We start from the raw sequence: 26833 nt of genomic DNA, 5'->3' as shown, positions 1-26833 counted from the left end.
ATCAAAATTAAATAATTTTTAAAGCTATTAAAGATTCCCAAGACTTTGGGATAAATTTTATGTTTTCAGGGTTTTTTTAATCCCAAAAGAAGAGATGCTTCTTCCTAATAACACATAGTAATCGTTGGAAAGAAATTTGCTTGATATTTACCAAATTCCTCATTCTTTACTTAGTATATGTAGTAAAACATATACAGTTTTACACTGATCTCTTGTCAATCAGAGTCAGACGTTTGTAGACTCCCATTTCCAAAACATTAAGTCCACAGTCCCTCAGGTGAATGCTATTGGGTAGGGAGGTGAGAACTACTTGAAGTTCTTGCTTAAGGGCAGAGCCATACAACTGTAGATATGACCTAACCAAATTTGCAATTGGCACAGTTGTACTGTAACATATCATCTCAGGACTTCACAATCTAGGGCAGGTTCCAGTACCCAAGATTCTTTTTTCACAAAATCACGCATTGCTATGTACTTGCTGGTAATCTTTTCACATGTCCAAAATTACCATTATAACCTAAGCTTACATTTAAAATTTAATGCAAAATAATATTTTTGATTTTTAATTTAGAAAAGAAATTGTGATTATTACCATTTTCTCATATCCAGGACATGCGTTTGTACCAAGTTTTTCCTTTAATCCCTGTCTAATGTTGCATTAACTGTTTTTGAGGTATTAGTTACAGTTTACTGCATGAAGATTATAGAATGCTTTATTTGATGCATCATATTCTTGTTGCATACTGGCCAGTTTATGAATCAGCAAACAGAGTTCTGAGTTATAAAATTTAATGCACCTGTTGTGTTGATAGTATTACAGAATTAATTTAGTGACAGCTGTGATACAATTATTTCTCAGTCAAATGCAGTTTTATTAGTTGATATACTTTTTCCACTATACACAAGTGGCTTCTTCCCTGCTATGCACCAGTGGCATGCACAAACCAAACAGAAGCAGAATGATCTGAAAAAGTGAGTACTTCCCACGACAACCATAGCATCTAGTCTGTGTATCATACTACATTCTTACTTGTTATCTTGTGTGAATGTACTACTGTCTTGACACATGTTTGTCCCAGTGTCTCCTGTAAAGCCCCTTATAACATAGAGCCACATACTGCTGAATACATTGATTCATCTTCATCACTGGTATGTCAATGCCAGCTGCTCATGTGATAGATTCCAGATATGTCTGAAGATAATTGCTACTGTATAAATAGTGTCATTGGGACAATTATGATACATAAAATAGAAAATAACCCACTGAAATACTGAGTTTTATCTTATTTCATAACTTTTCACTCAACAGACTGTAGGTGTAGAATAATCCCATATTCTAGAACTTTCTTGTATTATGCGATTATTATTGTGTGGTCCTCAACTTTTAGAGGAATTAAGCCAAACATACTCCAGTGGAGCTGTCTATATTACACTGAACAAATTGAATAATGCAGAAGTGTTGGCCCGATGACATGAACTCAGAAATTGCTGGACCACTGAGAGCTGCTCTTTTTTGCTTAAAAATCATTTATTCCATATTAAGCAAACAATATGCAAGGACTTCAGAGAATTTCAAGTACATGCTATCCAAGACTAACATTTAAATCAAATAGTATGTAAAAAAGCATGTGTTGATGAAAGGTTTGAAGAAAATATGTGAATCAAGTCTTTGAGGAAAAAAAAGTTTCTCTGGACCTGTGCTGTCCAGTACAGTAGCCACGAGCTCCTGAGCTTTATGTGGCTCCTGAACTTTATGTGGCTGCTCCAAATTGAGATGTGCTGCAAGTGTAAAATGAACACCAGATTTCAGAGAGTAATCAAAAAAAAGGTATAAACTATCTCATTAATGATTTTTATAATGATCATATGTTGAAATGGTAATATTTTGGATTTTTTGATATATTGGCTAAATCAAATATCTTATTTAAATTAATTTCACTTGTTTCTTCTTACTTTTTTAAACATAGCAACTAAAAATGTTTAAATCACCAGGCCCTCATCATAATTGTTGAACAGAATATTCTATTCTAAAGGGTAATAGTATAAACAAATCCAGTTTTAGAATAGAAGGGAAAGCAATTTGCCAGAAGATTGATTGTATCATAGAAAAAAAAAATGTATTCTCTTCATAAGAATGAAATGACTGTAGTGAATACTTTTCTCTGTTGAGGAACCTTCAAAAGTTTTCTTTTTGACCGTATCTCCTAGATACTTTTTTAGCAAGGTATAGCCCATTTATCTTTGCCTATTGAACACAGTGTCTTAAAACTGTGTTGCAGGTCTCTTCTTGTTAAGGGACTTTATTTTTTCAAGCCCAGGCTTTGTTTTTCTATCTGTCATCACCCATTATACCTCAGTACTAATTTAATTTTTGTTTCTGATAAAGATAAAAAGAGTAATGTCCTCGATTGGAAGAATATTTTCAAGGCTACTAGTAAATACAGCCTTGTTTGGGTTTCCATTTCTGACTTTAAAAATTGTCTTAATTATGTTCTCCTGCCTGCTTTAATTTATTGTTAGCACTACCCAAGCTGTGATCTGTTCATTTCCCTGTGAATAGATTCACATTTTACAAAAGTCTAGCTGTCCTATCAGGAATACATTTGTAGCTTGTTGGTTGACATTTAGATCAAGTCAAAGAGTTGAAAGTTATCACTTGGTTATCCGTTACCAGAAGACTAATAGGAAGTGGGGGTTGGGGCAGTCCATTAGTACTATAAGCTCAGAGGAAATGAATTCTGTCAGGCATCAGAGTTACCATGACAGAGCTCTAAAAATCTGGATTTTTAGCGGTTGCATGGTAATGATTTAGTTGTCTTATCTTTTCAATTGATAGAATCCATTAAGTTGGCTTTGATATTAATGAATCACTGACAGTATGGTCACTATATTGACAGGCATCGAATTAATTTCTAAACGTGGACAGGGCTAATAAAACCATAAACAAGTAGTTCAATTATAAAATAATGAATGAAAGCCTATTTAATAAATGACTTTAAATTAACAATGTCACAGAGTTGGGTGAAGTGATGGGCACCTGTAGTCCCAGCTACTCAGGAGGCTAAGATGGGAGCATCACTTGAGGCCAGGGGTTTGAGACCAACCTGGGCAACATAGCAAGACCCCATAAAAAAAAAACCATATCACAAATAATGCAGGAATTTCAAAACTTACAAAGATATTTGTGTTTCATTCATATATAAACAAAACAATTCTAAAATTTTTCTATTATTTAAATGAGGTAAAGAGATATGCCATAATATTACAAATTTTCTTAATCAACATTACAAATTTGAGATATTTGTCAGCTGTTTTAAACTTATTAGCTTCAATGTTTTAACTTTAAAAATTATTATTGAAGTACCAAGTGCTTAAATATAAAAACAGAATCTTTTACTTTAAAACAATTCAAGATCATCAATCTGAAATGTGAAATCATAGAATAATGGATTATTGTCCTTTACAGCCATTGTTTTATCATCTAGAATGTATTGTGCTTTAGGGCTAATTCTTAGTAATGTGTTATCAGAAACCTTGAGCTCTATATTTTTGAATGAAACATCTAAGCAATATATCTCTTTAAAAACAAATACAAAGATTTAAGTCACAAAACGTGATTTAAGTCACAAAACAAACAATATAAACATACACTGTAGTTTAAGTAACAAACAATATTTAAAAAGCAAAACATCTTTTCATCTTACTAGTTTTTTATAGCTTAGATTATATAATAGTTTAATTTTAAAACATTGAAATTGAGAAATTCAAGTTGAGCTAAGACAAATGTAGTTTCAGATAAAGTTTTAAGAGCTGGGTGATATAATCTGCCTTTGTTCAACACAAAGAAAACACTGTATTGATATATGAAGCAATTTGGTGGTGTGGTAGCTAATATTAATCACATCAACTTGCCAGTCTGAATAAGTCATAATTCAACTGAAACCATTTGATTGAATGTTTGATTACAAGGAAGGTGTTATGGTTCAATAGTTTTTTGCATTCTGATTGACAGAAGCCCCTACATGCAAGTTCTCGCCTATCTTCTTACTTCTAAACAAAATAGTTTTCCTTTGTTTCTATGTCAATTAACCACTTCAGGGTTTTCCTTCAAAATCTCGAGATTTGAATCTCTGATTTAAAATCAGCAGGGAGGGAATAGGATTGTGTTGAAATGTTGCTGGCCTCTCATTCACATTGGTCCAAGTCCTTCTTCTGAATGGTATGGGGCAAGCTTAGGCCTTTATTTTAATTTTTTTCATTAGGCATTCTCTCTTGGCACTTTGACTTCTTCGTAGAAGCCTTAACATTCTTGGTAGAAGCTTTGTATTTGGCAATGTTTCCTTAGGTATCAGTAGGTCCCCAAACATTTATAAAAGATGTGACTGGGAGGAAATGGGCTCAAATGTGTGGTTTAAAACCAGCAAAGAAATTGGCAAACATTTCTGAGGATCACTGACCTCTCCGTGAAATGGCCAAATCCAGTATGAAATTGAGGACACCTATGTAATAATTCTTTTGTACAATTTGCCATTCAGTTAGACTGTATAAAATCAATCAACATTGATTTAAACTGCTACCATGGAATACAAAAAAAATGCTTGGATGAGATCTCTACTCTAAAGCAAGTCACAGTCTACTTGGCAGTTGGAGAGGGACAGATAAAACTAAGATTATGACACTGGGCAAGACATGGGAGCGTGCAAGTGCTGTAAGGAGGCACTCACCGGCTGGCGCTAAAGAAGGTTCCTAGATAATGTGCCAGTTGAATGGGATCCTGAAAGAGAAATAAGAATCTGTCACCATTACAGAAGGTTCTTTGAACTGATCCAAATATTGAGAAGAGGAAAGAGGAGGATAAGAAATGAAAATTTAAAATGTGAACAAACTGAGACAAAGGCCTTAGCAACTAATGAAGTGGGTCATTTTAACTCAGCTATGATAATCTGACTAGACCAAAATTGCAATCACTTGACCTCAGGTTTTTTTTTAAATTAGAAACTTTTGGCTTACTTACATCAACGTACTCCATACCCAAAAGACAAAATCAGGGAAGTTCATAAAGTTATTTTCAAACTAAAAGAAAGTCAAGAAACCTTATCTTACTAACGCATAAAGAAAGAATAAATGTTATACAATTTGGAAATTAAGCTTAAAGGGAATATTTGGGGGATTCAGTTCAGTATGAAATTTTATTTTATGATCTAAAAGATTCATTCATTCTCAAGTCACCAAAGGAAATATCATAAACTTGTTCAAAATGAAGAGGAGAGCATGGAAAAAGCTATTCTTATCTATGCAAATATAAATAAAATGGGACTTCCTATGACTAAAATAATCATTCCTAAATTCCTGCAACTGAAGATGCAGTTTAAAATTGGACGGTTTTAGATAGGTATTTTTACATCTTCAGTTTCTACAAAGTCACTTTCTCATTTAATAGCCATTTATGGAACCCCTTTTAGATGTCAACATTCTATTTGAAGTTGTGAGGATATAAACGTAAGTAAGATAGTCTCTGGCTTCAGAGCTTATAAGGAAATATTTCCATATCTTCAAAATATCTCCTGTTTCATCTTCCATATCTCCCATTAAAACCAAAAAATTTTCTGTTCAGTTTCAGTTACCTTTCCATGCGATCTGTAATCTGGCCTTTCACCCTTGAGCCCTGCTGTTATCCACCCACTTCAGCCCGAGCATTTCTCAATAGCTAAATTGTGCTCCAGTTTGAAAAACACTGACTCAGAAGGTAGTTTGTTACTCCTTCTTTGATTTGAATTTGTGGAAGAAATCCACAGGAGTAGCTTGATTGTAGAAGTTGGGCAGTTATAACAATTCCATCAGTCCAGGTGTGAACTATGGTCAGAAACAAGACAGTAGGTGTGGAAGAGACACTGACTTCCTGAGGCAGAGGTGCAGAAGACTGGAGATGCCACGCCTTTGTCCTGGGCTTCCTGAAGTCTCTCAGAACAGCCTCTCTTTTGGTATCCCTTTATTTGTATGCTGAGTAAATCTGAGAATGCTGGTGTGCTTTCTCCAGAAAATTTGTCTAAAGTCTGAATGAAGAGACAGACTCCAAAAAATAACTTAATTAATTACCACCTTTGATAAAGCAGACAGGCCCAAAAGGACAGGGCTCTCATTGAATTATGCCTTTTCCTTTGCTTTCCATTTAGATGTTAACAAAAATTTTACTTTTAGAATTACTTTATCAAATTTAGACTATAGTTTTTATGCATTTGTAGCTAAAAATATCTGCAGAAATCTAACACCCTGGTCTTCCAAAGCTATAGGTAATGTAGGTCTATTTCACTATTCCACACATATATGTACACAGAACTGTGTACTGTGTAGGGATAAATTCTTAATTGTTTTTTGTTTGTTTATTTGTTTTTACAAAGGCATTTAATTGTATACAAAGTAAAGAAAGTGTACAGGGGATTTTCCATGGAATATAGCTCATACTTATCTACATAACAGTTGATATTTCTTAAAATTATGAATGAGAGAACTCAGTTATTCTTAGCCATCTATCAATGAAATTAAACTTTTTTCAAAGAAATAATGACTATCAAAGGGATAGTTATGACATTGTCCATACATATTCATACTTTGAAAGTCACGGTTGAGTTTAGTCTTTGCACTTTATACACTTTAGCCAATGGGTAAATAAGACCTAGACTCTGAGGCCAGTCATCAGAATGCACTGCTTGGTAAATGCAACCCTATTACAATAACTTCTATGAGTATAGGGTGGTGCCATATTTGATGGTAACCTTCATCCTCTGTGAATGCATATAACACAGTGGAATTCAGATCGCACTTGATAGTCATGAGAAGGCCACAGTGTGGAAGTGGGCATTGTTTGTGAAGGTAGGACTTCATCACTGTGTTGATTACACTAGCTGAGTTCATTACATTAAGCACATATGGTTAAAAGAGCAAGTCCTACCAGGAAATATGTATCAATGTACGGGTCCTTTGGAAACTGTTACATATGTACAGTTTGGACATGCACTAACTACAAATGAGATACAGATTCTGGGACACTAATCATATTTTTAGATGAGCTCACAGGATCACTGATGTTTAGCTATTTCATCATTTTCTAGTATATTATATTCTATACCAGTGCTTTCAACTACATTTCCAGATAATAAAATTGACTTTTATGCCAGAAAGTATAACAAATCATTCCTAAACTCAAATAGACCATAGCATTTACAAAAATTCAAATATATTTTATTCCAGAAACATAGGCGGCTTACAGTCCCTCAACATTTAAAAATATTTTAATATAAATAGAATGGGTGATACCCAGGAATGTTCAAATTCAGAAAAAATAAAAAACACTGGGGCTCACAGTTTCACTCATGGGTCAAAGCAGCATCCTAAAATAAAAGATTAACACCAAAAGAGGCCTGGGATTTGATTCCTAGCAAAATCTGCGAGGTTTTATACATAGTAATACCAATAATTGAAGAAACAATAATTGAAGAAAGATCTATCACTGTGACTTGAATGTTAAAAGAAGAAAAGCGTTCTCAAAGCCCATCCCTCAATAACAAATTAATATGTATAAAAATCTAATTACCAACTCTATATCGAAATCTTAAACTCTAATGGACGTCTGAGATTTACACATGTTTAAATGAGATTTATCCATGTTTAAATAGCATGCCTATGAGAACTAAATGTGTCTCTTGGCTTCCAGTCTCCAAATGACCACTAAGTGCTTCCATATTGCCCTTTCAGAAATAAAAGAAGTGCACTTTCTCTCCATAGTTACCATTACTCAGGTCCCTTGCCACCTTCCATCAGCTCTAAACTATGATACTATTGACACTGTGCCAAAGAAACAATGTAGTGAAAGTGAGTAGAGTAATATAAAATATTTTGATTTGGTAATACTCCAAAGCACTCCATTTGTTATTTTATGCCTCTTAAAATGCAACGTAACAAGTTCTTAAAAAATCTAGAGATTGGCCAGGCACAGTGGCTCACACCTATAATCTCAACACTTTAGGAGGTCGAGATGGAAGAATCGCTTGAACCCAGGAGTTCAAGACCAGCCTAGGCAAGATGGTGAGACCTCGTCTCTACAAAAATAAATTTTAAATTTTTAAAAATTAGCTGGGCATAGTGGTGCACACCTGTAGTCACAGCTATTTGGGAAACTGAGATGGGAGGATTGCTTGAGTCCAGGAGTTTGAGGATGCAGTGAGTTATGATCATGCCACTGCACTCCAGCCTGGGTGACAGACAGACATCCTGTTCCTATTAAAAAAAAAAAAAAAAAACCTAAAGATTATGAGGTGTATTTTTTTCTTAAGCAAAAAACTAGATGATTATGCCTATTTTAAGAAAGGCAAATATAAACCCCCCTCCCTCAAAAAAACAAACAAACAAACAAACAAAAAAACAGTTAATTTAGGAATGAACCACCTGAGTATCAAAAGTGTGTTTTCTCTCTTAACCATAGAAACATACTCAAGCAAGACGGGATTCAAAGAGATGCAGAATAAGTGAAAGTAAATAGTGGCTGCCACTGATAATTAGAGATCCACTAAAAAATCAAACTGAAAGATTGCTGAAATTAGAATATAAGCTAATGGGAAAACACGATGGAGTCTACCGAGATCTATTTTACAAATAGATTTTACAAACGCATCTACTAGATACCTACACAGTTAATATAACAATATTTTCTACTCTCCCAAAATAATATTTGTTATATAATACAAAAGCATTCCAAGGAAATGTAGAGGGTGTTTTTGTAGGTGACCTGAGCTTTTTAAGAGAGGGAGACGAGGCAGGCATTTATCCACCCACCCTGGTCCGTGTGTTTGCACTCCCCACATAAACACTGACTGAGCAGTGCTAACCAGAACATGTCATCTTTGAGTCTGAAGCCAATGTTCCAGGTCTCAGTAGGAGCTTTTGTCCAGGTGAGAAATGGGATTGGCCCTTAGCAACTATGATTCAATACGTGTCATTTTCTATATACTGAAATTAGAGAATAACTCTATTTCAGGAGTGGGGGGAAAGGCTTGAGCTTTAGACATTGAAGTTGGCTGCATCAAAAATATGTTGACAGTGCTAAAAGGCTCATTCCCCACCTTTTGGTATTTTTTTCTTTCTTGCCCCTATCCCATTATTTATTTATGTATTTATTTATTTTTGGTAGGCTTGCTATTCTCATTTTGTTGCAAGGCTGCATTTTAATTCATCTGACTCTGCAGTTTAACAAAGCTCTTTGACACGTCTGTTCATTTGTTCTCAGCTGGTGAATGAGCAACAAGAAAGCAGACCCCTCCTGAGTCCCTCCATCGATGACTTTCTCTGTGAAACCAAATCGGAAGCAATAGCAAGGCCAGTAACATCCAATACAGCTGGTAATTCTTTCACTTTTAACTGTTCCTCAACTAGAGTTAATTTTAACTATATAGTAAAGTGCACATTTTTTCCATAATATATTTTAAGTGAGGAAATAATGTTTGCAACCAAATGAAACTTTAGAATGTATACTATTTAGCGTAAACGAATAAATCACAGAAATTGCAATGTATCTCACCCAACGAATTTTGCTGAACATAAGTATACCACTATTAGCAATGAATCATGTTTTCATGTATATTTTCATATTTACATATTTATATCTAAAGTTGCATCACACTAGAAAATCTTTAAAACAAAAACACCTATTTCAGAGTAAGGTTTTTCAAGTTCTGGCTGATGGTCCAATTATTTCTGGAAATATTTTATATAACAGAAGTCCAGTAAATAAAAATGTGGCAATCTTTTCAAGTGGATTTAAATGACAAAATATCCTGCAGCTTTGGGATAGTACAGGGCCAGTTTCATTTTCTGTCATGTAAGTGTGTTACTTGCTCCCCGTTACAACAGTCTATTTGAACGTTCTCCTGGAATTAAACATTCTCAAATAGTAAGCCATCCCCTGCTCAGTGCCTGTCACATACAGGAATAGGCACTCAATAAGTATTAATCCATTGAGTGAGTACAGGATGCCACTGGCATAAATTACACTTCCCTTGTAGAAGCAGTCTTTCTGCATTGATTTCATTCGGTCAGCATTCACATTCAAAGTCATGTCATTCAAATAAGAATGAAAAAATGATGTTCAGAATCAAAGAACAAAGGTTATGTTGGATGTGCAGAGCAGAATTTAATGGAAAAAGGAAAGGATAATCACATACTATCTTGTTATATTTGTTCCATTTTGTCATCTTGGCCTCAGTTTGCTGTTGGCTTGCATATTTTCATTATATTTCTAAGTGAATAAAATCACGGGAAAAGGAAATCGTGATTTTTCCAAAACACCAAAAATTACAAGAAGAGTAACTAGCATGAGATAGAGAGGCTCCTTATGTGAGGTCATATTTTACAGTTTCTGGGTTCAAACTCCATGAATTCCAACCCTGGCTCTGTATCCAGGGGCATGTTGCTTAACTAAGCCTCAGTTTCTTCATTTGTTTGATAATAGTAAGATCTACATCTCATAAGTTCATTGGAAAGATTAAAGGAAGCAATCCATGAAAAAGCTTAACACCATGTAAACTCTAACTGGTGTAAAAATGTCTGTTAGATTTTAGGTGAGAACAGTGTGTACTCCCTACACTTTCATTTTCAATTGCATTGACTTTTTTATATCACACCACAGTAATCATTTTCTAAATTCAGCTATCACTTTCAATAATCAAGAAATTAAATGGTACTTGGCAAATTCTAGGTAAGAAATTAGACAAGTTCACATACTATCAGATGAGATTCATTCCTCTGATCCATGAAACTGGAGCTGGCCCCTTCAAAACTCAAGAACTATCCCAGGAAAATACAGAGAACCTTGTATGTCTAATTGCAGGTGAATCCATGAGAATTGTATGCACTGTGAACTTGTTCTTTATGCTCCAATTATCATTGATGGGAAAACTAAGTCACTTAGAAAGGATCCACCCTAAGAGAGCAATATAAGATTTGATTCAAAAGCTTCTTTTCAGCTTGATTGTTCTCACATATAAAAGAGAGACCTGTGAAATATTGGAGAAAAAAAATCAAAAGGAGGTATAATTTCTTGCAATCCCAATACCTACAATGTTGCCCTCTGTATTAGTCCTAGGGCTGCTGTGACAAAGTACCACCCACTGAGTTGATTCAACAACGGAAATTTACCATCTCAGTTCTTAGGGCTGGAAGCCCAAAATCATGCTTTCAGCTTGGCCACGCACCACATGAATGTGCTTAGTAAGGATCTATTCCAGGCCTCTCTTCTAACTTCTGGTACTGCCTTGGTTTATGGCAGCATAACTCCAATATTCATGTAGTGTTTTCTCTGTGTGTGTGCCTCCCAGTGTGCATGTCTGTCTCTGTGTCCAAATTTCCCCCCCTTTTTTTTTTTTCAGGCAGAGTCTCGCTCTGTCACTCAGGCTGGAGTGCAGTGGCACAATCTCGGCTCACTGCAAACTCCGCCTCCTGGGTTCAAGCGATTCTCCTGCCTCAGCTTGCCGAGTGGCTGGGACTACAGGCACATGCCACCACGCCCAGCTAATTTTTTGAATTTTTAATAGAGACAGGGTTTCACCGTATTAGCCAGGATGGTCTCCATCTCCTGACCTCATGATACGCCCACCTTGGCCTCCCAAAGTGCTGGAATTACAGGCATGAGCCACCGTGCCTGGCCCCAATTTCCCCTTTTTATAAGGACATCAGTCCAGTTAAAGTAGGGGCCCACCCTATTCTAATATGGCCTCATGTTTAATTGTATCTCGAATGAACCTATTTCCAAATAAGGTAATATTCTGAATACTGGGTATTAGGACTTCTTCATAGACCACTCAATCCATAATACTCTCCAACGTAGGGGGTCTGGTAAAATAGTGTTCTGAGACCAGGGATTTTTTTTTCTCACCTTCATTATTCAGTGCACCTGATTCATACAGATTTTTATCCTGAAGAAAGGCTCTTGTTTGATAACGTGTTTTTAATATTAAGAGTATATCTCAAGGCAAAAATATTATATATTTTTTAATTCCTAAGAAATCTAGCTTTTGTATAAATCAATACAAAATTTTAAAAATTTAGGAAATATTTACCTTTTCTGGAGGTCAGTCCATGACTTTTTATCTCTATGAAACCTAAAAGAACATGTCTTTTGCCTCATAGAAGTTCTAAATTATAATTTTTTTCTGCCCAGTTCAATTAGATTATCTGAAAAACAAAAGTTTTTAAGAGTGCCAACTATTTAAATTATTCCTCGGACTATCCAAACTGCCAAATAATTAGAAGCTCAACAAACAAATTAATCAAAGCCTTATCAATAAAGTCAGCACACTGCCTTAAGGTTAAGATAAAGTCTAGAGAGGACTGTTTAAGAACACAGGCTGTGGAGAGATGAGACCTGTATCCTGTATTTGAATCCTGGTATGAACACTGATGTACCAGTTATATTAGTTTTCTATTGTCACTGTAACAATTACCACAAATCTAATGGCTTAAAACAACACAAATTTATTATCCTAAAATCAAGATGTCAACAGAGCTACATTAGTTCTAGAGGCTCCAGGACAGAATTCATTTCCTTGCTTTTTCCTTGCTTCTAGAGGGCACCTACAATTTGGTGGCTTATGACCCTTGCTCCATCTTCAAAACCAGCAGCTCTCTCTCACACACATTGGTCTCCATCCTCGTATCTCCTTCTCTGGCTCTGACCCCCTAACTGCATTTTATAAGAACTCTTGTGATTACATTGGGCCCACAGGGATCATCCAGATTAATCTTTCAGTCTCCAAATCCTTAACTTAATTACATCTGCAAAGTACCTTTTGCCATGTGACATGTCAAGGTAACATATTTACAGGTTCTGGGGATTAGAATGTGGGCATATTAGAGGGGGGCGTTTTTCTACCAAACCAGCTGTGTGACTTTGGACAAGTTACTTAATATTGTCAAGCCTCAAGTTTTTCATATGTAAAATTAGAATACCTTTTTCACAGGAATGTTATGTAGACTAAACAAGGAAACATTCATAAGCACTTACCATATTATACATTTTCAATAAATAGTTTTTGTAATCATTTCCAACCGCATATATCTACAGTTTGCATCAAGCATGAATGCTTTCAGTAGAGTCTTCTAGTAGCAATAAATATTTATTTGCATCATGACTATGCTTATAGCGCTGTTCCAAGAGCTTTAGATAAGCACTTCATCCAATACTTTATAAAGTAGTTTTATCCTTATTTTAGGTGGGCAGAAGAAGTTCAGGGTCAGAGAGACTTTTTTTTTTTTTTTGAGACTGAGTTTTGCTCTTGTTGCCCAGGCTGGAGTGCAATGGCACAATCTTGGCTCACCGCAACCTCCGCCTCCCAGGGTCAAGCGATTCTCCTGCCTCAGTCTCCCAAGTAGCTGGGATTACAGGCATGCACCACCACGCCCGGCTAATTTTGTATTTTTAGTAGAGATGGAGTTTCTCCATCTTGGTCAGGCTGGCCTTGAACTCCCGACCTCAGGTGATCCACCTGCCTCAGCCTCCCAAAGTGCTGGGATTACAGGCATGAGCCACTGCACTCAGTCAAACTCAGGTAGTCTTAACCACTGTCCTGTGCTGCCTTATTTCATGTGCAATATGCATGGAACATCAAGACACCAAAATAGATTAGCTGAACTAAAGTGAAGAAGACAGGACAAAGTGCTACAAGGGTGACTGGCAAAACATAGCCTTCTCAGAAGCAACTGAGCTGGAAATCTCCCTGCTACAGCAAAAGGAAGGGAAGTCAATGACATCCTCTGGGCAATGGGATCCCACAGTCTATAAAGCTGTGAGTGGTGACTGACATGTGGTCCATGAGAAAAGTCTGCATATGTGACAATAAGATTACACCCAGAAGGCATTTTATTAGATCTACACTAACACACGCATACACACAGGTGCACACACACACACACTTTTCACATTCACTGTAAGAGGAGATTATCCTTTGTGCTCCTTTTTTTTAGAGACAGGGTCTTACTCTGTCACCCGGGCTGGCTCAAACTTCTGAGCTCACGCAGGCCTCCCACCTAGTCTCCCGAGCAGCTGAGACTACAGGTGAGGGCCATCACTCCTGGCTAGTTTTTTTTTATTTTTTTAATGGTTTTATAGTGACTGAATATATTGCCTAGGCTGGTCTCAAACTCCTGGCTTCAAGCAATCCTCCTGCCTCAGCCTCCCAAAACACTGGGATTACAAACGTGAGCCAGCACACCTCACCGGTTGGTGCTCTTAATTTAAGCACACAGATACTGAAACCCAAACCTTCATGTGCCTGAAGAATCTTTAAAATAGGATTTAAAAAATCAGCAGAGCAGACACCACCTTCCATACCAGGGCTGTCTTTGAAGCCCGTGTGGAGCAATAAGATTCTTCCTTTTAAATCTTAACTAAAGGACACGCACACGCTAAAATGTGATTTGTCTTTCTCCAGAGAGTGAAAGGCTGCACCCACTCTTCTCTCCTTTTGAAAACGTACTCTGCGGGGACTTTCCCAGCTTCAAAGCTGGCCATTCGACCTCCAAGTCACCTCCTTCATAGCAGCTGGGTAACCAATTAGGCCTTTTGTGTGTGCCAAGCATTTGTTTCACATTTGCAAGGAAAAAAACAAAGGGACAAAGAGCTCAGAACAAATATAGGAAGTGCCCAGGACACTTTGGAGGGGGAAAGAACCTTACTGAGCCAAGTTTGAATTCGCAGTTCACCCTTTTAGTAATTCATTTGTTCTGAATGTGAGAAGAAGATATAGAATTCAATTAGTACTTGCCAGCTGTTACTCCATAACAAATGTACTTCCTGTGTTCAAGTAGACAATTTTATAATTTGCTTCTGAAAGTCTAGGAGCAAGTGACTAACTCTTAATTGTTTGTACAATTAGTAAAAAGATATATGTGGCATTCTATATTCTGTCATCAATTCCCTTTCCTCTGTTATAAGGACATCACATTGGGCCTAGACACCTTGCCAGCGTAATAGTGTTCTGGCAATTTCTATTTGAACGTTCAGTGGATATAAAGTGTGAGGCATTCTAGCCTGTTTTGGCTGTCTGTCATGCTTACATTGTAGACATAAAGTCAAGCAGCTTAGTTCTGAATGCCACTTCTTTCCCTCCGCGTTCAAGTACTTCCTAGTCACAAAACATCCCTCGTATCTCAGGGCATCTTAGCATTGGGAAGTGGTTCCCATTGCCTCATGAAGATTCTGTTGAGATAAGCTGACACTTTCAGGCCACTTTATGATAAATTTGCTTCATAGGATCCTCTGTAGAATGCATATCTTTGTCTCATCTTCAGTTTTACTCCCAGTAGCATTTTCTCTTTCTGTCAGTATATGGATCTGATTCTTGTCTCAAATAAAAAGGAACAGTGAAAATAGGAGAACATCATCAACAACAACAAAAAGGATAGAAAAACATCATGAATTGGCTATAAAAGAATAGAAATCACATTTATTGAGTACCTATTGTATGCCTGGCACTTTACATACATTAGATCATTTAATCTTCATCTTATCCCTAAAAGACAATTAATTCCTCATTTTCAAATGAAGAAACTGAAACTCAGAGAGGGCAAGAAACTTACTTCAAGTCACACAGCTAAGCCATGACAGAGCCAGATGTTTCCACTTCACCAACAACATCCAACCACTGTGACTTGGAATTGGAATCAGAAAACGAGACTATTACGAGTGAAGTTTGACACACGATCCTAAAGATCCCATAGGAATGGTTAGCTCATGAAGCCCATGCACTACTAAAGAAATCCGGGTTGTGAGTTCAGTGGAGCCTGGCCCCTGCCTTCAGTACAAGGGAGAAGCAGACAGTAGAGTATCGAGACATCAGCAAAAATCCATTCCCCACCTAGAGGAAAAGCTTGGAGATTACAGAGGAATGCTGCAGTCATTGTTGTAGACTGCCACAAAGGGTTAATGCAAGTAGTTTCTTTGTCTTTCTGTGGCTTTTCTAAGTGAGCTGGGTGAAGAGATTCCATGCGAGGAAGCCACCAGTCTTGCTCAGAAGCTAGTCTCTCCAGTGTGGTGCCAGGGCCAGTGAAACAGCAGGGACTGGTGGAGAGGTAGAGCTGTAGGGACCTTCTCGAATTTGAATTTTCTATTTCTCACAATGAGTTAGTCAAAGTCTGGTTATGTGCACTGTAAAAGAAAGAAGAGGCAAAGGTTATAAAACTTCTTTTTTGAATTCTCATTTGCCTGATTTGCATTTGAACAACTTATTATTTCTGCTTTCATTAGAGTATTTAATGCAATGTAATCAACCTGCTAAGAAGTAAAAGTGTAACAGTTTTATAGTTAGTTACATTGAAATTTAAATTTGCATACTAAACAGCAAAGACATTAACATGTGTATCTATTCATCAACTATGGATTATAAAATACCTCTCTTGGGTGAACCCAAACAGGATGCCATTTTCTGATTGAACTGCTTAATTAAATAAAAGGTGATTAACAGCATTGCTTTATACCCCATATACTTTATTGTTTAAAATTAAAATACAAAGACATTCAACTTCACTAAATCTCTGAATATGATAGATTGACTCCTCTCTGGGAAACTGTAATCTAAAATAACCTTCAGTATAAATAAAGCAAAGCAATAAAGTAAATAGCATCTGAACTCAGATTCAGTTTCATCATTTTAATTTCATTCAAAGCTTCATCATTGCTGAGGCTGGTCTAAGTCCTTTCTTACCGGTTTGTGCCATGCCAAATATAAGAATAACATGCAGCAAATATCCCAGTCTAACAAGCTGTCTCTATAAATCAATGGTGAACTAACTTAATTCTAATCTATCCTACAAACATAAAATCTTTCTGTACCCAACTGAAACCTATTTAAAAAAAAAAAATTTCAGAGTAGTAAATGGGCTTATCTTAACCTCTTCCATTTCTGATAGTACTGACCACTGGCTTAGATCTCCTTGACCTGAGTGAACCAGTCTCTCAAACTCAAACCAAAGCCAAGAAGTCAGAGCCCTCATCAAAAACTTCATCCCTCAAGAAAAAGGCCGATGGATCTGACCTCATCAGCACAGATGCTGAGCAGAGAGGCCAGCCTCTCAGAGTCCCGGAGACTTCATCCTTAGACCTAGGTAAGGCAATCGCTTGTGGCTGTGGATGCTCAACCTTGCTCTGCTGGTGTGGATACAAGAGGAAAGTTCCACCAATGGCATTGAACAGTGAACAAAGGAGTAGAAAAGGCATAGTCCATGGTGGAAACTGGACAGGACATAGCTTCTTTTGGGCTTGAACTTTGTATAGCAATTGGGGAGCTCAACTTTGCATAACTGGTTGATTCATGTATTTATTCGACCCACAAATATGATGTGATTGATAGGTGCTGGGCATCAGGCTAGGCACTAAAGTTACAAATAAAGGTAAAATGTGCATCTTGCTCTTTAGGAGCACTCAGTCTAGGACAAGAAAGAGGGAACTTCTGAGTAACCAACTCTAATGCAAGGCCCGGGGCAGCCAGATCAAACAGTATGTAACAAGCGTGTTTGGGAATACGTGCAATACAATAATAACAGCTACCATTTGATGGTGGATTACAATGCCTAGGAACCACAGTACATTACTTACATATATTATCTCATTAAATTATCACAACTCTTTGAAACGTGCAAGGAACCAAGTTTCAAAATTTAAGCAATTTGCCCAAGATCTCACAGTTTATAAGAGGAAGAGCTGAAAGTTGAGCCTAGCTCTAGGTAACTTCAAAGCCCATATGTTTTCCACTATATTCCACCTCCTCTGAGAAAGGACGGCTTAGTTCTTAGCTCCTGGAACCAGACATATTAAGCTCTCCTTTCTCAAGAAAAAGAACAGTGACAGGTATTTTAGAAAGCCAAGAGGCCCATGAATCTTCCCTGGCTGTGACTGACTGCTGTGTGTGTAGGTATATGTGTGGGGAGGTGAATTTTGTATATACATTCATATGGAGATCATAGCTTATCCATAAGGTTATGAAGAATAAATGGAATACATATGTGAAATCACTTATTACTATGATATGTACATGTTAAATGGTCATGAATTAATTTATTCATTTGTTCAGCAGACATTTCTCTGAGTATCTACCATATTCCCAGCACATACTATGTGCTAGGAATACAAAGATAAATAATATAAGCTCTGTGCCTTAGCAAATTTACAGTGTAGTAGGGAGATAGAAAAATGATTAAATGATTATAATAAAATATTAACTATATGTAGCAATGAAAGAAAACCCAGATCAGTTACTACATGAGCCTCCTCATCATGCCATTGCCCCACCCAGTGGGAGAAGGTGTCTTACAAGAGGTACTATGTGAGCTGAGGTTTGAGGAGTGCGTAGGAATTTGCCAGATTCAAGATAGATCAGGAGAAAGATGGGGAGAACAGTGCAGGGTATCCCTGGTGCAGAAAGGAAAGGGATTCACGCACAAATAGATAAACACGGCAAGATGTCTTTTTAAGTAAATATACATATTTCAGTAGTACTCAAGGATAGAATAATGAGAGAAAAAGTCTGAAAATCACTTGTGGCAAGATCATAGGAATCCTTGGATGTCATGCCCTTAAGATTGGGGAAGGAGGGATGATGTTTGAAGAGTTCTACTAAGAGGAATGACAGCAATGGTTTCTATTTTAGAAAAATCCTTCTCTGGTGGATTTACGGAGAAAGGAATAGAGGCAATGAGACCAGTACAGAGATCCAACAGTGACAAGGGGGATAATGAGAAAGAGAGAGACAGGTTCCAAAAACTATGAAAACAAGACTTAGAAACAGATAATATGTATATGTGAGCAATGGGGACATGTAGAATGTGCCAAGCTCCATGACAGAAGATGGAAGAGGAGCAGGAGTGAACTATTGAGTTCAGCTTTGAACCTGCTATATTTGTGGAAACTTGGGACTTCTCTGTGGATACCTCCATTAGGCTGTTAAGTATATAGGTCTAGAACTGGAGAAAAAGAGCTGAGTAGGAAATGGAGATTTGTAAGTCAGAAGCTTGTGTATGAATGGATATTGGAACCATGGGTGTAGATGAGCTCTTCCAGGGATAGACTGTAAAGAAAGGAAAGAGAACCACGCCATTGCTCAAATTAGTGGCATACACAGGAACTCCTTTCCCCTGCCATCCCTCTTTGAGGTCTGTCTTTGGAGGGAAATTTTATAACTATCTCTACTATTTCCTCACCATCTAGGTTTATTCAGTTTTACAAATAAGTTAATAACATGTATAGATTTAGATAAAAATATATTAATATATTGATTGGGTGCAGTGGCTCATATCTGTAATTCCAGCACTTTGGGAGGCCAAGGCAGGAGGACTGCTTGAGGCCAGGAGTTTGAGACCAACTTGGACAACACAGTGAGATCCCATCTCTACAAAATTTTAAAAGTTAGCCTGGCATAGTGGCATAAGCCTGTAGTTCCAGCTACCTGGGAGGCTGAGGCAGGAGGATTGCTTAAGCCCAAGAGATTGAGGCTACAGTGAGCTGTGACTGCACCACAGCACTTCAGCCTGGGCAGCAGAGTGAGACCTTGCCTTAAAAAATAGAATATATTAATATATTACGATATAACACAATAAGCATGCAGATGATGAACACTTATTTCTCTGCTTCTGAGAAAATGTCCTATGAAGAAGTTGTAAAAGTATTTAGTTTAAAAGCACCTTTAAGAATAGCAGTGTTGGCCAGGCGCAGCGGCTCATGCCTGTAATCCCAGCACTTTGGGAGGCTGAGGCGGGTGGATCACCTGAGGTCAGGAGCGTGAGACCAGCCTGACCAACATGGAGAAACCCTGTGTCTACTAAAAAGACAAAGAAAAATTAGCTAGGCATGTTGGCACATTCCTGTAATCCCAGCTACTAGGGAGGCTGAGGCAGGAGAATTGCTTGAACCCGCGAGGCGGAGGTTGCAGTGAGTCGAGATCGCGCCACTGCACTCCAGCCTGGGCAACAAGAGCAAAACTCCATCTCAAAAAAAAAAAAAAAAAAAAAAAAAGAATAGCAGTGTTATTCACAATAGTAAAAAGGTGAAAACAACTGAAACGTATCATGAGATGAATGGATAAACAAAATGTAATATATACAGACAATGAACTTATTCCGCCTTGGAAAGGAATAACTTACATGCTACAACATGGATGAACCTTGAAGATATTGTGCTAGGTGAAGTAAACCAGGCACAAAAGGACAAATACAGGTTGAGCATCCCTAATTCGAAAATCTGAAATCCTCCAAAATCTGTAAGTGGAAAACTCCACACCTGACTTCATGTGATAAGTCACAGTCAGAACTTTGTTTTATGGATAAGATTATTTAAAATACTTTATAAAATTACCTTCAAGCTATGTGTGTAAGGTGTGTATGAAACATAATTGAATTTCATGTTTAAATGTGAGTCCCAGCCCCAAGATATCTCATTATGACATATGCAAATATTCCAAAAACCAAGAAAAAAAATCCCAAATTTGAAACACTCCTGGTCCCAAGCATTTTGCATAAGGAATAATCAACCTGGATTGGAGGATTCCACTTGTACGAGGTACCCACAACAGTCAAATTCATACAGACAGAAAGTAGAATAAAAGTTACCAGGTTTTTGCTGGGGGAATGAAAAGTTTGTGTTTAATGAGTAGAGTTTCAGTTTGAAATGATGAGAAATTCTGGAGATGAATAGTGGTGATGGTTACACAACAGTGTGAATGTACTAATGCTACTGAATTGTACACTAACATATGGTTTAAATGGTCAATTTGTTATGCATTTTTTACCAGAGTTTTTAAAAAGAAGGGGAAAAAAGACCTTAGAGAACATCATCTGCAAACTGATCTCTTTTTTCAGACAGAGTTTTGCTTTGTTGCCCAGGCTGGAGTGCAGTGGCGCAATCTGGGCCCACTGCAACCTCTGCCTCCCAGGATCAAGGAATTCCCCTGCTTCAACCTCCCAAGTAGCTGGGATTACAGGCATGCACCACCACACCCCGTTCATTTTTTTTTTTTTTGTATTTAGTAGAAAAAGGGTTTCACCATGTTGGTCAGGCTGGTCTCGAACTCCTGACCTCAGGTGATCCACCTGCCTCTGCCTCCCAATGTGCTGGGATTACAGGCGTGAGCCCTTGCCACCTGGCCCAATCTTTTTATACGCTAAAAAACTGAACCCCGAGATTGTTTCAGTGGTTTATTCACAGCCACACACCTGTAATGAGAGAGAATCTAGCCAGATTTTTTTTATCTATAAGAACTAAGCCACAGGGATAAAATGGTTCCAGGATTCCCTTGGCTGTCCTCATTGCCTCCTTTCTCTCTCTCCCCATTATAAATTCCCTCCTTTGGTGAAAAATTACATGCTTTATTCAAAAGCTGTGAAAGTGTTCTGATTTATCCCCACCTCCTTTTAACAATGAAGCTCATCTCTTTAAACAGAATTTCTTTCTGGAATCATGCCAGCAATGCCCCCAAACCCCTGCTTTAGCCAGAGACTGACAGGGTAGTGCTCCAGATGTACATTCTACACTGGATTGCACAGGCTCATGTACAAGATTCAGAATGTACACAGCTTCAGAAATAAATTCAGGTCAAACAACTTGATTGCATTAACTGTAAAAGCAATGCAATTTATCTTAATAGGAGATTTCTATTTAGCTGTACAAGTTTTAATTTTTATGCAACATTGAAAAGATAAAGGTTGATCTTGGGGCTTGGGACATTGGTTGAATGAAGCTCACTTTGATAAGATTTTTCAATCTTAATTAAGCTCTCTTTTTCTCTCTGCACCACATGCTCCCCCAACCTGCCTCACCCGCTTCCTCTGTACTTACTAGACATTCAAACACAACTGGAAAAATGGGACGATGTTAAGTTTCATGGCGATCGAAATTCCAAGGGACATCCAATGGCAGAGAGAAAATCATGCTCATCTAGAACTGGATCAAAAGAGCTCTTATGGTAAGGTATTTTGATACCAGAAAATGGCCATTTATTTATCAACTTTATGAGTGGCACTGAAATAGCCAGTGAGTTAAGTCAATCCAAATACTTGGCATCACATGTAACCCCTATGTAACAATACCAATTACTGTGGCTTCTACCAATTCGAATTATTTCATCTCAACTGTCAAAAATTAATTCAACTCAGTCAATAAGTGTTTTGAGAGATTTGTAATTCAACATTGGTAATAACGTTCTGAATGTGTAACTGTGCTGATTAGTAAAACTAGGTGTATATGTGTATATACATGAGAATATTCAATATATTAAATAATAGTTAAATTTTTGCAGTTATAAGGTAGCTTTTTTGGTTTGCTCAATCATCTACTATCAGATAATCAAATAATTCAGAACAGTGCATGGAAGCTTACGAGAAAATCTGGCCACCTGAGTTGTACCATATTTTTGAAGCTTCCTAAAGGGCAGTATCCAGCATCCGTCTCCTACTGCCCTCCCACATCTCCATTTATCATGACATTTCAAATTCTGTATAAGGATAAAATCTCTCCTGAGACACTTGTTGGGAAGTTCTTCCCCCCACCAAAAACAAAAAACAAACAAAAAATAATAATAATTTTTTTATGAAACAGAATTTTCTGTAACAAAAATGGTACTGCATTTATTGACTTTTTGCCCATAATTGAACTGAATTTTTAATCAAAGATAATAACACCTAGCACATTGTAGCCTCTTACATTCTGAAAGTGGCCATTATAATAGAAATACATGAAACTTATCTTTATCATCAGAATTTTGATGAGAGCTTTGACATCATGGCTTTCAATGATCCAAATTACCTCGGTTTCTTGACTGGATTTATAGCTTAATTTTGTTTCTAGATGTACATTTAATTTCCTTCATGCATCCCTTATAGGTCCTCAGAGCACAGATCTCAACCAGAACTGAGTGTTGGAAAAAGCGCCCTCAACTCTGAGTCGGCTTCAGAGTTGGAATTAGTGGCTCCAACTCAGGTAACAAAACTGATTATTCAGTGAACACATCTTTTCCTGTATATAACATACAGCATAAATGTTTTATTTTCATTTTGTACAAGAAGTTTGAAGTATATTTTATACATTGCGTTTCATGTGCTGTTTCATTCAGTAGCTATCTCAATGCTTAAAATAGCTGAAATACAGGTATATATATGTATATCTACACATTTGGCTGGAAAATGTGTTAATGAATTCACTGTGTACTTAGCACTTTTTCCTTGTTCTATCATTTACTGTTCTATTATTTTGTAATACAAAATCTGTTCTACTCTATTATTAGCACTGTTTACATAACAGAACTCAATGGAGAGGAAATTACATCTTGAGTGTTCATTCACATCTATGCCCTGTGGAACGTACTACACATTGGTACCCTGACTGTCATATTAAAATAAATGTCATACTGAGAAATATATTATTATAGTATTAGGAGTCATGATGATGATAATAAGAGCTACTATTTGTGAGTGCCATTAAGTATCAGGGACTTTACATATGTTTTTTAAGTGTTATATATAATACTCAAATAATCCTGCGAATTATTATTAACCTCACTTTAAAGATACTCTTTAGTCTCAGTGACGTCAAACACATTTTCCTGGGACACTCAACTAATTCACTGGTGGAAGTAGGGTGTGAACCAGGTCTGTCTGTCCATTACTTGAACCTTAAGTTCAGTTTAACTGGCTGTTTTGTAACTAGTTATCTCCTATGATTAAGACCATATCTCGGCCGGGCGCGGTGGCTCACGCCTGTAATTCCAGCACTTTGGGAGGCCAAGGCGGGCCGATCATGAGGTCAGGAGATCAAGACCATCCTGGCTAACATAGTGAAACCCCGTCTCTACTAAAAATGCAAAAAATTAGCCAGGCGTGGTGGCGGGCCCCTGTAGCCCCAGCTACTCGGGAGGCTGAGGCAGGAGAATGGCGTGAACCCAGGAGGCGGAGCTTGCAGTGAGCCAAGACCATGCCACTGCACTCCAGCCTGGGCGACAGAGCAAGACTCCATCTCAAAAAAAAAAAAAAGACGTATCTCCTATGATTCTAAGAAAGCCAAAGTCATTCTCAATCTTTTCATTCCCTTGAACACTTTTAAAGGCCTTGATCTAAAACCACAAAGGTATCATAAGGTGTGTGTGTCCAAGTTCATGCATTCTACAATCCAGTTGAGATGAGACTCAGTGTTTAAACAAAATAAGCGTAATAAAATAAGCAACAGAAATTTTCTTGAGCTTACTAGATGTTGAAACCAAAAGAGGAAATATACTATCTGAGGTGAAATAAAGAGATAGTTATAATAATAGCAGATATTATTGAGTGCTATGATAAGGACTTCTTACGTATTAACTCGTTTTTTTTTCTGTTAAATAACTGGATCAGATAAGTTCAATTTTATAGACAGTGAAACTAAGATACAATGAGCTGAAGAAACTTGTCTGTGGACTCACAACTAGTAAGTGGCAGAGAGAGGGAGGACACAGACAGAGGAAATCTTCAGCAAATAGAAGGCCTCTGGCAACTTTTCTAAGCCACCAGCAGCGCCCCCTACAAATACGTGAGCCTCCACAAGGGAGGACCATTAGCGCTCCCAGATCTTAGCTGGAAAACAAGTCCACTGACTTCCTGAACAAATAGCCCTGCAAACGTCAATGAATTGTAAACGTAGCATGAAAAGGTAGTTTTTTCCTTTGTGCTCATTCTAAATGTATTTATTTTTTAAAAGAAAATGTTAGTATTTCCTATATCAGAAAAACATTTCTTGATAAGTACAGTAGAGATATAGGCTCAGCTAAAGTGATCGGTACTGTTTCATAAACTGGAATTCTTGGAACAATTTAATGTAGCAATAAAACGTTTGTTTCTAAAGCCGGTGAGACTTGGCACAGGTAGGCTGTTCTACAAGGAGCTGAGGTGGAAAATCAGCTGGTGTCCCTGGTTGCCATAGAGACCCAGGATACATTTATCTTATTATTCCAATGACTGCTACTCTCCTCCTCTTTGTCTGATTTCATCCCACCAAATTGTCCTTCCTCTTACCCATCAGTACACCTTACTTTAAACAAAGACAAAGTACTTTAGAAAATTTTCTCAAGACGATATTGTCTCCTAAACATAGTTTAAAATGCACATGAGAGTTTTCTATCTGGACAAATCTTAATGAATCCTTTTAGAGAGTTATCAATTATTAGTAAATAACTTACACTTTATTTGTTTTTTAAAAAACATTGCATGTTTACTTATGTAGATTTGCCTAGACTAAGGAAATTCATAATCTCCTAGTTTTAATTTCAGCCTATGGTTAAATTAGGAAGATTTCATGAATTTGGGACTTAATAGATCTGAAACACCAAGTCACTCAGACAGCAGGAGAATAACCTGATCAATCTACTTGTAATAAAAACAAAAATATGTTAAAAGAAAAATCTCACTGTGCACAGTGACTCACGCCTGTAATCCCAGCACTTTGGTAGGCCAAGGCAGGTAGATCCCTTGAACCCAGGAGTTTGAGATCAGCCTGGAATACATAACAAAACCCTGTCTCTATAAAAAACACAAAACTTAGCTGAGCATGATAGCACAAGCCTGTAGCCCCAGCTCCTCAAGAGGCTGAGGTAGGAGGATGACCGTGCCTGGGAGGCAGAGGCTACAGTGAGCTCAGACTGAGCCACTGCACTCCAGCCTGGGAGACAGAGGAAGACCCTGTCTCAAAAAAAGAAAGAAAAGAAAAACCTTAGCCAAATTAAATTTAACAGAGTAACTAAGCAAAGAACAATTCACGAATCAAGCAGCCTCCTGAGCCAGAGTAGGCTCAGAAAGACTCCAGTGAAGCTACAGGAAGGAAGATTTACAGAAAGTAAAAGGAAAGTGATGTCCAGAAAACTAAAATGAGGAACAGAAACAGCTGTATTGGTTGCAGCTTGGCATTTGCCTTGCTTGAACACGGTTTGAACAATTGCCCCCCTTTGATCAGCCAAAACTGTGTGATTGGCACAGGAGTAGGTTACAGTTTGTTTACATCTCCATTTAGGTTATGGTTCACTGCGTACAGAGAAATGTTTAGGTTGAACTTAAAATATGTAAGGAGTTGATTTATATACTGTTAGAAGCATAACAATATATTGTCTTTTAATATATGAACTATTTATACAGATAAAATCATGAAGGTGGTATAAAAATTCACCTTAAAAGTATAACTCAGATGGGGCCAGGTGTGGGGGCTCACGTGTGTAATCTCAGCATTTTGGGAGGCCAAGGTGGGTGGATTACTTGAGGTCAGGAGTTCAAAACCAGCCTGGGTCACATGGTGAAACCCCGTCTCCACTAAAAATACAAAAATTAGCCAGGCTTGGTGGCACATGCCTATAGTCCCAGCTACTCAGGAGGCTGAGGCATGAAAATTGCTTGAACCCGGGAGGCAGAGGTTGCAGTGAGCCAAGATTGCACCACTGCATTCCAGCCTGGGTGACAGAGCGAGACTCAGCCAAAAAAAAAAAAAAAGTATCACTCAGATGGTTCCCAGGAAAATCAAGGAGATGTTTTCTTCTCTTTCAAGCCAACATAAATTATCTAAGGCAGTGACCCGACAGGTGAAGACTATTTACAAAATTCCTTTAAAAGTTGTATTTCAGAGTCACAAAGAAAATGGAAGCTCACAATGTGAATAACTAATGTTTCCAAATTTTCTTTATAAGACGAGGAAAAGGAAAAACATAGTCTAGCCTCTTTCAAATAGTGTTTTGAATGCTGTAGGGATAAAAGGAACTTTCTTTCCACCTCTGGAAGTTTTGATAATTTGAGTCTA

At 37.4% G+C, this 26833-nt stretch overlaps 1 protein-coding gene across 31 annotated transcripts in view; it reads left to right on the top strand.

The window, feature by feature from the left end:
* PEX5L (peroxisomal biogenesis factor 5 like) overlaps positions 1–26833 on the top strand; it is a 244755-nt gene that overhangs the window by 136003 nt on the left and 81919 nt on the right. For 14 of the 31 annotated variants that reach the window (XM_005546457.4, XM_005546454.4, XM_045386582.3 and 11 more), the window contains 4 exons: positions 9281–9392; positions 16954–17148; positions 21872–21995; positions 22912–23008. In XM_005546457.4, coding sequence (XP_005546514.2) covers positions 9281–9392; positions 16954–17148; positions 21872–21995; positions 22912–23008 — 528 coding nt within the window. Of the gene's footprint in view, positions 1–906; positions 973–9280; positions 9393–16953; positions 17149–21871; positions 21996–22911; positions 23009–26833 lie in introns of all 31 variants that reach the window. The other 17 variants (XM_045386587.3, XM_045386586.3, XM_045386585.3 and 14 more) reach the window with 3 other exon arrangements.

The sequence above is a fragment of the Macaca fascicularis genome, chromosome 2 (genome assembly GCF_037993035.2).
Source record: "Macaca fascicularis isolate 582-1 chromosome 2, T2T-MFA8v1.1".
Taxonomy (NCBI): Eukaryota; Metazoa; Chordata; class Mammalia; order Primates; family Cercopithecidae; genus Macaca; species Macaca fascicularis.
The sequence above is the reverse complement of the archived record's forward strand: the minus strand, read 5'-3'. Positions and strand labels throughout refer to the sequence as shown.